The sequence below is a fragment of the Oncorhynchus tshawytscha genome, linkage group LG12, assembly GCF_018296145.1.
Source record: "Oncorhynchus tshawytscha isolate Ot180627B linkage group LG12, Otsh_v2.0, whole genome shotgun sequence".
Classification (NCBI taxonomy): Eukaryota; Metazoa; Chordata; class Actinopteri; order Salmoniformes; family Salmonidae; genus Oncorhynchus; species Oncorhynchus tshawytscha.
The window spans coordinates 35,922,246-35,934,766 of NC_056440.1; the positions used below are offsets into that span (position 1 = coordinate 35,922,246).

The following is a 12,521-nucleotide window of genomic DNA, read 5'->3' on the forward strand; positions in this document are numbered from 1 at the left end:
AAACTCTACACCGCAACCTGAGTACTCCGTTCTGCCGCCTCCGTTCATCCCAGCTCCCGCTCAGCCCAGTCAAGGCTCTTCTCTGTCATGGCACCCCAATGGTGGAACCAGCTTTTGCATGAAGCTAGGACAACAGAGTCCCTGCCCATCTTCCAAAAACATCTGAATATCCTACCCATTCCTGAATATCATACCCATTCCCTGAAAATCATACCCCTTCCCTGAATAACCTACCCCTTCCTGAATAACCTATCCCTTCCCTGAATAACCTACCCCTTCCCTGAAAATCCCCCCTACCCTTTCCCCCACCCCTTACTAGTACTGAATTTGCTGATAGCAACTTTATTGAGGAAAAATATATTTATTATGACTGAGATACACTATACATACAAAAGTATGTGGACACCCCTTCAAAATAGTGGATATGGCTATTTCAGCCTCACCCGTTGTTGGCAGGTGTATAACATCGAACTCCCAGCCATGCAATCTCCATAGACAACCAGTGGCAGTAGAATGGCCTTACTGAAGAGCTCACAGACTTTCAACGTGGCACCACCATAGGATGCCACCTTTCCAACAAGTCAGTTCGTCAGATTTCTGCCCTCCTAGAGCTCTCCTCAGCAGGGGGGTGCCGCTCTAGCAAAAATCATCTGTCCTCAGTTGCAACACTCACTACCGAGTTCCAAACTGCCTCTGGAAGCAACGTCAGCACAAAAAGTATTCGTCGGGCGCCAAGCAGCTGCACACAAGCCTAAGATCGCCCTGCTTAATGACAAGCGTCGGCTGGGGGGGGTGTTAAGCTTGCCGCCGTTGGACTCTTGAGCAGTGAAAGCGTGTTCTCTGGAGTGATGAACCCCGCTTCACCATCTGGCAGTCTGACGGACGAATCTGGGTTTGGCGGATGTCAGGAGAACGCTACCTGCCTCAATGCATAGTGCCAACTGTAAAGTTTGGTGGATGAGGGATAATGGTCTGCGGCTGTTTATCATGTTTCGGGCTAGGCCCCTTATTTCCAGTGAAGAGAAGTCTTAACGCTACAGCATACAGTGACATTCTAGACGATTCTGTGCTTCGAAATTTGTGCAACAGTTTATTTATTTAACTAGGCAAGTCAGCTAAGAACAAATTCTTATTTACAATGACAGCCTACTGGGGAACAGTGGGTTAACTGCCTTGTTCAGGGGCAGAACGCCAGATTTTCACCTTGTCAGCTTGGAGATTTGATCCAGCAACCTTTTGGTTACTGGCCCAACGCTCTAACCACTGCCGTGCACAAAGCAAGGTCCATACAGAGATGGTTTATTGAGATTGGTGTGGAAGAACTTGACCGGCCTGAACAAAGCCTTGACCTCAACCTCATCAAACACCTTTGGGATGAATTGGAACGCAGATTGCGAGCCAGGCCTAATCGCCCAACATCAGTGCCCAACCTCACTAATGCTCTTGTGGCTGAATGGAAGTCCCCGCAGCAATGTTCCAACATCTAGTGGAAAGCCTTCCCATAATAGTGGAAGCTGTTATAGCAACAAAGGGGGGAGTGTATGTGGTTGTCAAAACTAGCTATCATAAGATTAATGCAATAACTGTAAGTCACTCTGGATAAGAGCGTACACTAAATTACTCAAATGTAAATGAGTAGATGTTTATCAGGTGCAAATCGCTATGCACAGAGAGATATCACTACATATATGATCCATCCCACACAAACAAACACCCCAAACATCAGGCTGAACAACACCAGCAAACGGGCCTTCTGGGAAGCCCTCTCTGCCTCCCTCATGTCCCCTCTGGCCAGAGCAGCACGGGTCTAGAGCAGAGTGGAGAGACAACCAGCTCAGTCAGGACTTGGTCTGTAGCCAACAAGCATATGTATTGTTTGAAGATGTTTGATAAAGTACAATAAAAGTCAAATGAATTGAACTTTATGTAACTCTTCTTCTACTGTATCAGACATCTTGTTATGTCATCATTACCGTAAGGAAGGCCTCGGTAGTGTCACTGCATTCTTAGGATTCTACTACACCTACACTGAAACTCATGCCCACTCTCTGCCCTAATTCAATTCAGAGCCAGGCCTTTGTCAGTGCACTAAGGATGTAGTGCCTCATATGAGTGGGCAATTTACCTCATATGAGTACAAAAGGGCGATGAGGCCACTCATAAGGCAGCAGAAGATGGTGACCAGCAGGGACTCCACCATGTAGTCCTTGGGCAGGGGAGGCCGCTCGTCCCCCAGTGGAGGGCCGCTCATGTACTGAAACACAACAGAGGCAAACATGCAGGGACACAATAACCTATTAAAATAGTGGACATTCTTGATTTTGAATAGAGATTTCAAATAGAAATGACACACTGTCGTTACGTCACAGGACAATAGTCTGATCTATTGTTAAATCCGGAAGTAGTCTCGCGTGGCCAGAAGGGAATCGATTTTTGAACCGTACGGGAAACATGTGTGATTCAATAAAGCTATGAGGAGTAATTGAATGTACAAATCCGTTCTAAACTTAATGTGTGTCTAATAAATCTCCCCGTCCACCACCACCACATGAGAAAGTATGTGCGTTTGGCAGCACATTTACACTAGTTTTCTTTTGCTCTATACTGATGCTCTGATACTCTCTTACTATGGTGTTGGGAGGGTAGCTGGGTGAAGGCATGAACTGGGCCTGGTAGAAGGCTGGCTGGTTGGGTCCTGGCTGGCAGGCTATGACAGGGGGTCCTGGGTAGTGAGGTGGTTGTGGGGGATAGATAATATAGGCCATCTTGGGGTCAGGTGGGCTGTAGGGTGGGGGCTCTTCTGATGGGGTGGATGCTGTTATGTCTGGTTGGACCGAGGAGATCTGTGGCTGACACACAGTCGAGGGTGTCCCTTCTGCCAGGTCTGTCTGGCTTAGCAGCTCCTCCCTGGTTAACCTCCCATCACTGTCACTGTGAGCTCTGTATGGCGGACAGGCAGCAAAAGTACTGTCTGCCTTAGGCACTTGAGGACAGACAGTGTGGACATTGTCACTGCTGGATGACAGATGAGTGGTTTGGACAGGTAAGCTTGTACGTCCAACAAGGTCTTGGGTTCCTGAGTTTCCCTCCTGCACTGCTGTCCTCCCACTGGACAGGGCCTGGCTCTCACGGCCAGGTGGTTGAATGACTAATGAAAGTGAAAGAGGAAGGATAGATATTATAATGGTTAGACTGCGATTCTTGGTCAACTGGCAATGAAAAAAATGTCTAAAACCTGTTTATCTACAGCAATGATGTAGCCATAACTACATGACCAACATTATTCATGAATTACATATTTTAGAGGAAGTGAAAGGCCCCTGTGATCTCGATTACGTAAGCAGAGAAACTCTCAAGTTTCTCCAGGGCAGTTGACTGACCCACTTTGGTTTCTACAGTGGAAAACAGTGCATCTGATTAATGAAAGGCCCAGGCAAAATGAGCGTGGTTATACGGTGTCATTCTCCAGCTGCTGGTGTGTCTGTCAAGGCTTATTGAGTTTCTGCTCTGGAAGGGGTGGAGCTTACTGACTGACTGAGATCACAGCACAAACAGCAGGGCAGAGCCCGAGCCAAGGCATCCAGGCTGCTCTAGTGTTGCATGTCTGGGAAAGAGAGGTTTTAGACTTCGGCCTGCAAAGATAGGAAGCATGTAGATTTGAAACCAACTGAGATCCTGTAGAATACATTTTTCCTTGTAGATTGTATAATGGACCTGTGCATCACTGAAAATCCTGCAGGATAAATAGAGCAATAATAGCAACCTAATGTATCTTCATAGCACTATCATGTCCCATATATTTACACCTGTTGTGACATACGTTGCGTTATTTTCTGGCTGGTTGTGACACCTACATAAGAGGATAAAACCTACAGTTATTCTAATTTGTTTTTTCCCTGCCAAGAAGTTTCCTTTTGCTTAAAATGTTGTTCATTAAATATTTTGTTGTTGTTGTTTTTCCATCATATTTTAAATCATAAAAAAAAACACTTTATGACACAGTCAATAAGCATTATGACCATCATAATCATATTAGGTAGATATGCCTATCTCGTTTATGCCCTTACATTAGATGTCAGTCAAAAAGTGGTTGTCTGGTCCTGCTCCCGAAATCTGCTCCTGCAATTATCCCAGTCATCAGCAACAGCGCGTTGGGCTAGGTGCATGTCTGACATCAATGTGTGTGGAATTACAATGATAATATGGTCAATTTAAAAAACAATTATACAACATAAACATACTGTTGACATGTAGGCTATGGTGTAATGAAATGTTTCGTGGGTTTTGACACTCTTATGTAGGTGTCATAACCAGCCATAAAATAACTACCGTGGTATATTTTGTGGGTTTTTACACTCTTATGTAGGTGTCATAACCAGCCATAAAATAACTACCGTGGTATATTTTGTGGGTTTTTACACTCTTATGTAGGTGTCATAACCAGCCATAAAATAACTACCGTGGTATATTTTGTGGGTTTTTACACTCTTATGTAGGTGTCATAACCAGCCATAAAATAACTACCGTGGTATATTTTGTGGGTTTTTACACTCTTATGTAGGTGTCATAACCAGCCATAAAATAACGCAATATATGTCAAAACAGGTCTAAATATGTGTCATGACAGTGACGGGGCGGCAGGGTAGCCTAGTGGTTAGAGCGTTGGACTAGTAACCGGAAGGTTGCAAGCTCGAATCCCCGAGCTGACAAGGTACAAATCTGTCGTTCTGCCCCTAACTGACTTGCCTAGTAAAATAAAAGTAAAAAAAAAAAAGTGTTATGTTGCTTGGTGTCAAGTAAAGTGTTGCCGATTGTTGTACAACCCCATCTTCTTTAGTTTTTCTTTAGTTTTACATCAACTTAATGCACACAGCTTATCTAATATTGTAATGTTTGTTGTTTGTTTTTGTGTAATCCTAATCATTCAATTTAAATTCCCATTTCTCCCAAAGTCCACTGTTTCACACATTTTAGACAATAATAAACAATCATTTTGTTTGGTAGTACTAAACATGCATTAGGGCATGAACAGAGACTAACCTGGGTCCATTTTGGCAGGCAGCGTACAGTACAGGGCACTATACAGTTGAAGAACAGTAGAGAGGAGGATTCAGGTGGTCATCTGTAGAAAACGCCTGATCCAGACAACAGAGACAGAACATGGGACAGTTTACAGCAGATATCCCATGGGCTCCCACAAATGGCTGCAGATCTTGTGCCTCCCCTCCACAGGGTTGAAATAGTATCGTGTTTGCTTAATAATTGACAGGCTTGTGTGTGTGTGTGTGTGTGTGTGTGTGTGTGTGTGTGTGTGTGTGTGTGTGTGTGTGTGTGTGTGTGTGTGTGTGTGTGTGTGTGTGTGTGTGTGTGTGTGTGTGTGTGTGTGTGTGTGTGTGTGTGTGTGTGTGTGTGAGAGTGTGTGTGAGAGTGTGTGAGAGTGTGTGTGTATGTGGTGTGTGTGTGTGTGTGGTGGATGTGTGTGTGTGTGTTTTTTAGGATGTGACAGTGAACTCTAAAGGGGGGTTTACTGATGAAGGTGGAGCTTGAAACCTGGATTGGAAACATAACATGGAAACAGGAACATCACAGTGTCTTTGATCACGCCAAAACCAATGTGAAAATAAACAGCCATGTTTTAGAAATGGATGAGCTCATCATCATTAATGGGAACAGTGATAACATTCGATAAGAAATCATTCTAATGTATTGTTCAGACAAAAAAACAAATAACGTGAAAAACACTGGAAACCTGAGGGTGACTCAGTCATCAGATATCTAGAGAGCTGTACTTCCTCTTCTCATCCTCAACAAAGGTGTGCTACTTTCTTGTGTTCCTCAGAGTGATTCAACTGGCTGGTGACCCTTTCTTTTTGACAATCATTCTGCTCACAGTGCACCTTGCTTTCTTCAATGGCAGAATGCTAGGTTAGTTATTTGATATCAGATGCTATGTCACTTTTATGGTATTGTATTAACAGGGTATGATGAGTCTCTGTTTCCAGCGGTTCAACATGTCAGGTCTACTTATTGATTTCATGTATGTGTAGTGAAGTGTGTATGATTTTATAATGACATCTATATTAGGTTTTGAGGCAGCAATGTATAAGATACAGATTTGGAAACCTTTGTACTGTAACTAGGTAGGAATCTAAAATGGTTATTTCAAGACCCACAGTAAATTGTAATACATTGGAGGGATGCATCATTTTATCATAGCATTAAGCATATGGTGCTACCTATGATAGTGTATAGTGAAAACTCTAATTAACATCTGTGGCTGGGAGAGAATGCTCCAAACAAAAGATTGTCAGTATTCTTTCCGGTGTTAAAATCTTTAATCCCTCTGTGTTTGGCACCTAATTATAGGCCGTCATTGTAAATAACAATTTGTTCTTAATTTGAACTGACTTGCCTAGTTAAATAAAGGTTAAATTGTACACTAGGCTCATTTGCACTCTCTTGCACAGTCAGATTGTGGGGAAGGAAACAATCCCATGCTTAAGCCATGTGTATCTCATTCACACCCATCAGGGGATGGATGTTTGCTATCACACAATTATATTACTAAACTGTCCAATTAAAACGTTTCTCCACAAACGGTCACTAAAGATATTTGCAAAGTTGGGCAGTGGGAGATGGAGCTTTAAAGAGCCTCATGCTGTAATACAAAGAAGGTCCACATTGGATGAAACTTTGACAATAGCTACAACATTACACGACACATCGCCTCTGACATAAACCCTAACACATATATGTGTATGCAGTATATTAATATGTTGTATGTGTATGCAGTATATTAATATGTTGTATGTGTATGCAGTATATTAATATGTTGTATATTATATTAATATGTTGTATGTGTATGCAGTATATTAATATGTTGTATGTGTATATGCAGTATATTAATATGTTGTATGTGTATGCAGTATATTAATATGTATATTAATATGTTGTGTGTGTATGTATATTAATATGTTGTATGTGTATGCAGTATATTAATATGTTGTATGTGTATGCAGTATATTAATATGTTGTATGTGTATGCAGTATATTAATATGTTGTGTGTGTATGCAGTATATTAATATGTTGTATGTGTATGCAGTATATTAATATGTTGTATGTGTATGCAGTATATTAATATGTTGTATGTGTATGCAGTATATTAATATGTTGTGTGTGTATGCAGTATATTAATATGTTGTATGTGTATGCAGTATATTAATATGTTGTATGTGTATGCAGTATATTAATATGTTGTATGTGTATGCAGTATATTAATATGTTTTATGTGTATGAAGTACAGAACCTTTTTTATTTCTAGATTTTTTTAGTTGTATTGATCTTATTTTACATTTGTGTGGCTGTTCGTGTCTAAGTGTTCTGTATGTTGTCGTGTTTCATGTTTTGTGTGGAGCCCAGAAAGTGTATCTGCTGCTTTTGTAACAGCTAATGGGGATCCTAATAAAATACCAACACAAAGCTGAGTAACAAAGGCCAAGAATCAACAACAAGAATCAAAGGCTTTCCTTGGAGTAATGTTAGTCCAATGTCAAATGTGATATAGCGAAGCACCTGAGTGAGTTGGTTGCGCAATTACGCAGGTACTTTCCCGAAACGGATGACACGAACAACTGGATTCGTTATCCCTTTCATGCCCTGCAGTCCACTTAACGATATCTGAACAAAAGAGCCCCATCAAAATTGCAACAAGCGGTTCTGTGAAAATTTAATTTAATCAGAAGCTACTGACATTTTGCAATGGGCTGCGCACAGAGTATCCTGCCTTGACAAATCGCTCTGTTAAAGCACTGATGCCCTTCACAACCACACACCTATCTGAGAGTGGATTCTCGGCCCTCTGTAGCATGAAACTAAATACAGGCACAGACTGTGTGTGGAAAATGATTTAAGACTAAGACTCTCTACAATTACAACCCAACATTGCAGAGTTTTTTGCATCCTTTCAAGCACACCTTTCTCATTAATCTGTGCTAAATGATTCACAATTTTCGATGAACAAATAAAGTTTGATATGTAAGATGGCTAAATAAAGAGCAAAAGTATTGATTATTATTATATTACTTTTTGTGCCCTGGTCCTATAAGAGCTCTTTGTCACTTCCCACGAGCCGGGTTGTGACAAAAACTCACACTCATTCTTATGTTTAATAAATGTATCTTATAGTGTGTGTGTGTGTGGCAGGCTTACAATGATGGCAACAAAAAAAAACATTTGAGAGTGTGCTGACTCTGGTGCTATAGAGGGGGTATGCAGCTGGAGGTTGAATGTTTGAAGGGGTACGGGACAATAACATTTTGGGAACCTAAAATTTTGGGAACCTAAAATAACTGCCAGGATTCACAGAAAATGGCAGGTGCAATTTCATCCCTTAGAAGGGATATTTATCATACCATTCACACCTTCTTCAAATCCAACCCACATGTTTATTGTTTTATTGTTTTATTGTTTGTGTAGTCCATACAGGCTTCAGGTGTCTTACTACAGCTTCATTACGCATTCTGTTATTCCTTTTTAGGGTCACCATGCAAACCTATAATGTGATGAGTATCTTCTTTCGTAAGAGGTGATGAATTATATCCAAAAGTTTCAAAGTCATTTATTCAAAGATTAATTTACAAGCAAACCCATAACATGATGCAGCCACCACTGTGCTTGAAAATATGTAGAGTGGTACTCAGTAATGTGTTGTGTTGGATTTGCCGAAAACATAACACTTTGTATTAGGGACAAAAGTTAATTGCTTTGCTACATTTAAAAATAATATGACTTTAGTGCCCTGTTGTAAACAGGATGCATGTTTTGGAATATGTTTTATTCTGTACAGACTTCTTATTTCCCACTCTTTCAATTAGGTTAGTATTGTGGAGTAACTACAATGTTGTTGATCTATCCTCAGTTTTCTCCTGTCACAGCCATTCAACTCTTTAACTGTTTTAAAGTTACCACTGGTCTCATAGTGAAATCCCTGAGCGGTTTCCTTTCTCTCCGGCTACTGAGTTAGGAAGAACACCTGTATCTTTGTAGTGACTGGGCGTACTGATACACCATCCAAAGTGTAATTAATAATTTCACCATGCTCAAAAGGGATATGCAATGTCTGCTTTCTTATTTAAACCCATCTACCAATAGGTGTCCTTCTTTGCGAGACATTGGAAAACCTCCCTGGTCTTTGTGGTTGAATTTGTGTTTGAAATTCACTGCTCGACTGAGGGACCTTACAGATAATTGTATGTGTGGGGCACAGAGATATGGTAGTCATTAAATAATCACGTTAAAAACTATTATTGCACACAAGAGTCCATGCAACGTTTAATGTGACTTATTAAGCACATGTTTACTACTGAACTTAAGTAAGCTTGTCATAACAAAGGGGTTGAATACTTATTGACACAAGACATTTGAGCTTTTCATTTTTTATTACTTTGTAAAAATGTCAAAAAACATAATTCCACTTTGACATGATGTGGTATTGCGTGTAGGCCAGTGACACACAAATCTCAATTTAATCAATTTTAAATTCAGGCTCACAACAAAATGTGGAAAAGTCAAGGGGTGTGAATACTCTCTGAAGGCACTGGACAGCCTGTGTAAACAGGAAGCCTGGCATCATTGTATCAACATTTACAACAATGGGTGTTGTCTGTCACACGATGGTGCAATAGCGTGCATGCCATGCATTCTTAAGTAAGGTTAGGTTGAGGTGGTAAACACAGTGTACGCCCATACTGTTGTTTATCTGCTGGAAACACACCTCAAATGTCACCTTTACTTGGTTTTATACCGTAGAAAACTGAATGAGCTTTAAGGACACGTGTAGCTGACACAGTACCCAACCCCACGGGACAGGCTGGGAACACCACAGGGTCAGCCGTAGAGAGGCACTCATGGAGCAGTTGAGATTAAATGTGTTGCTCAAGGGCACAACTCAGACATTCCTCATCAGCCCTGGGAGTTTCAACCAGCAGCCCTCTAGTAACTAGTCCGCTTCTCTTACTACGTAGGAACTGTCACCCCACAAACACTTTCAACGGCCCAGGGTTGGACTCTACTTATTTCTAACATAAATGAAGTTGAATACCACACACCGCATTTGGGTAAGATCATCAATCTCATCTAAAGTTCCCTATTTGTCTGTGTGACGGACGTCACCGTGCTTGCTTAACTGTACTTCTTCCTTAACCATCAGACCACACCGAGACTGCAACTCTGGACCTCTGCCCTGCAAACACATGTGACCACCCTCGTGTCCTCCCCACTAATGCAACCCGCTGACTCGGCATACATTTCCCAGCTTGTACCCGTCATAGGCTGCATTTACACAGACAGCCCAATTCTGATCTTGTGCCAAATTATTGACAAAAGAGCTGATTGGTCAAAAGACCAATTTGCGGATAAAGATCAGAATTGGGATAACCCTATAGCAACATCACCGTTTTACTGAATAAGAAGTTATTTATGGCCACGCTTGAGATCATAATAACATTGCAATGTTGTACTTCAAGTGCTCTTTCACGCACATTCTCAAATCATTCTCAAATCAAAACTCTCCAGAAATAAATAAAGTATATAGTGAACAGATATGACATTTGTCTGATAAGTGATAGTGGTTCCAATCATTTCAACAAAGCCCTGCTCTCATTATGTAGCAGTTGACACAAGTCACGACTTATTCAATAAAAAATAGAAACCTAAAGTAGACATATATACAGCCCTAAAGTCCATTATTATCCCTGTACCTCAAATGAGATGTGCGCCAAAAAATGTCTTGTCTTCTTGAAGGAGCATCAACTCATGGTACCTGTCCTCGTTACTCACTCTAAGCCTGTCCCCAGCTTTTAGTTTAAACACTCCGGAAGTGCGTGGAGACTTTTCCCAGTAAGGAACCACTGAGTCCTCCTCCATGCAGCCCTTTGAGCCAGGGGGCTGACTGCAGTACACTGTGTCAGATGCTGTTAGGAGTTCTCTGTCATTCTGGTAGTTCATTGCAAACAGGATCACCCTCTGGGAGAGGATGAAAACAGGGCCCTCTTTGCTACACACAAAGTGACTAGGTCTTCGGAAGGTGATCTGCAGGTAAACCTCGTACACGCCATCTTTCGGCACGATGAGGTCGCCGTCATCATACTCAAAGTCGCTGAGGTGAGCAAGTCCAAGTTTGTCCTCCCATTCAAGGTATTCCCTCTTCGAATTATTAAATGAGGCTGGAGCTGGAAGAGTGACAAGGAGGACATTACCTTTAAGCTTAGTCTTATTGATTGGTCTTTCAAGCAGTAATATCATGAATAGTGTGGGTATCATAATTGTACCTGTCAGATGAGCACTTGGATTGGTTCTAACTTGCTGCTGCTGAAGACTGCCTATATGGAGGGATAAAATAGACAGTGTGAGGATGAGGATGATGATGAGGATGATTATAATAATATCATGACAACCATAATAATAATAATAATAATAATAAGGATTTACCTATAGAATAGCTTCCCGCTGAAGTGAGCTACAAATAAAAACACAAGATCCATTCAGATTTACTGTGTAGTCTGCAAGATACACCACAGCTCTCTACAATTATAATGACAAGCGTTTTCTGATCTTTCTAATAATTATATACATTTACTTTAGGCTACTGGGCCTAACAGTTTCGATTCTTACCACACACACACAAAAATAAGCTTACCCGGTTGTCCGCTGCTTTATGTTGATATGCGTGTAGCAGGAGTGCAGCACACGACAGAAGTATAGAGACAAATGTAGCAAACCGAGTGAGGCACACTGACAGCACTTTATCTCTGCGGCTCACCCGGGAATAAAGAATCCTGTCACTCTTCGCACGATGACACCGGATCTCACAGCGAACCTCTTCATTGCCAGCGGCTGTCATGATCAGCAGAGAGTGAGTACGACTCAATGGATTTTGCCGTTCAAGTCCGACGTTTATAAATCTTGTCGCCCACGTTCCACCTACAGTCAGGGTATCGTGTAAACGTGTTGTCTCAATCTGTGAGTTTCAGTGTAGGGCCTGCAGTGGCCAATTTTTCATGTAGCACTTAACTTCCTGTTTAGACATTGAACTTGATAGGACTGAATAGGAACCTAGCCATACCACAAACCAAAATATTGTTGTAAATATCGTGACTCAACAGCAATGGATTTAAGGTAATTGTATTTTTTCTCAAAATGTTACAGGATTCAAATTTCAATCAAGTTTAAAATATAATCTTTCGAAATGTTCAATAAATAATAGATAATTAAATAAATCCTTAAAAAAAAAAGAGTGCAGTCGGAGTGCAGTATAACTGCAGTACACTATGCTGGAAATATTGCCTCCAAAATAACCCTCAAAATGTACTGCAGTAATTTTGCAATGAAACTGTACTTACAGTGCAGTATAACTGAACTGCATTACACTGCAAAATACCACAGTGCACTGCAGTTACAGCACTTTTACTGCAGTTTTAAAACAGCAATATATTTTGTAAAGCGATAAGTCATCCAATCAAAG

At 41.1% G+C, this 12,521-nt stretch overlaps 2 protein-coding genes across 2 annotated transcripts; both read right to left on the reverse strand.

Annotated features, from left to right (window-relative positions):
- Positions 1 to 1,466: 1,466 nt before the first annotated feature.
- Positions 1,467 to 5,287, reverse strand: LOC112264006 (proline rich transmembrane protein 1B). The gene is made up of 4 exons (XM_024440619.2): positions 5,041 to 5,287; positions 2,628 to 3,148; positions 2,126 to 2,254; positions 1,467 to 1,807 (listed from the first exon to the last, which is right to left on the reverse strand). The coding sequence occupies exons 1-4, from the start codon at positions 5,048 to 5,050 to the stop codon at positions 1,661 to 1,663; spliced, it is 807 nt and encodes a 268-aa protein (XP_024296387.1). The 5' UTR covers positions 5,051 to 5,287; the 3' UTR covers positions 1,467 to 1,660.
- Positions 5,288 to 9,501: 4,214 nt separating this feature from the next.
- Positions 9,502 to 12,104, reverse strand: LOC112263074 (tumor necrosis factor ligand superfamily member 6). The gene is made up of 4 exons (XM_024439063.2): positions 11,697 to 12,104; positions 11,489 to 11,516; positions 11,329 to 11,379; positions 9,502 to 11,229 (listed from the first exon to the last, which is right to left on the reverse strand). The coding sequence occupies exons 1-4, from the start codon at positions 11,898 to 11,900 to the stop codon at positions 10,760 to 10,762; spliced, it is 753 nt and encodes a 250-aa protein (XP_024294831.1). The 5' UTR covers positions 11,901 to 12,104; the 3' UTR covers positions 9,502 to 10,759.
- Positions 12,105 to 12,521: the final 417 nt, after the last annotated feature.

Bases quoted from the DNA above. Each gene is read 5' to 3' on its own strand.
- LOC112264006 (XM_024440619.2), bottom strand. The intron at 2,255-2,627 runs GTAAGAGAGTAT...GTTGTGTTTCAG, and splicing joins GCTACCCTCCCAACACCATA to TACATGAGCGGCCCTCCACT. The intron at 1,808-2,125 runs GTAAATTGCCCA...ACTCTGCTCTAG, and splicing joins CCCTTTTGTACTCATATGAG to ACCCGTGCTGCTCTGGCCAG.
- LOC112263074 (XM_024439063.2), bottom strand. From the start codon at position 11,900: ATGACAGCCGCTGGCAATGAAGAGGTTCGCTGTGAGATCCGGTGTCAT. The intron at 11,517-11,696 runs GTAAGCTTATTT...TTTTATTTGTAG, and splicing joins ATAAAGCAGCGGACAACCGG to CTCACTTCAGCGGGAAGCTA. The intron at 11,230-11,328 runs GTACAATTATGA...TCACTCTTCCAG, and splicing joins TCCAAGTGCTCATCTGACAG to CTCCAGCCTCATTTAATAAT.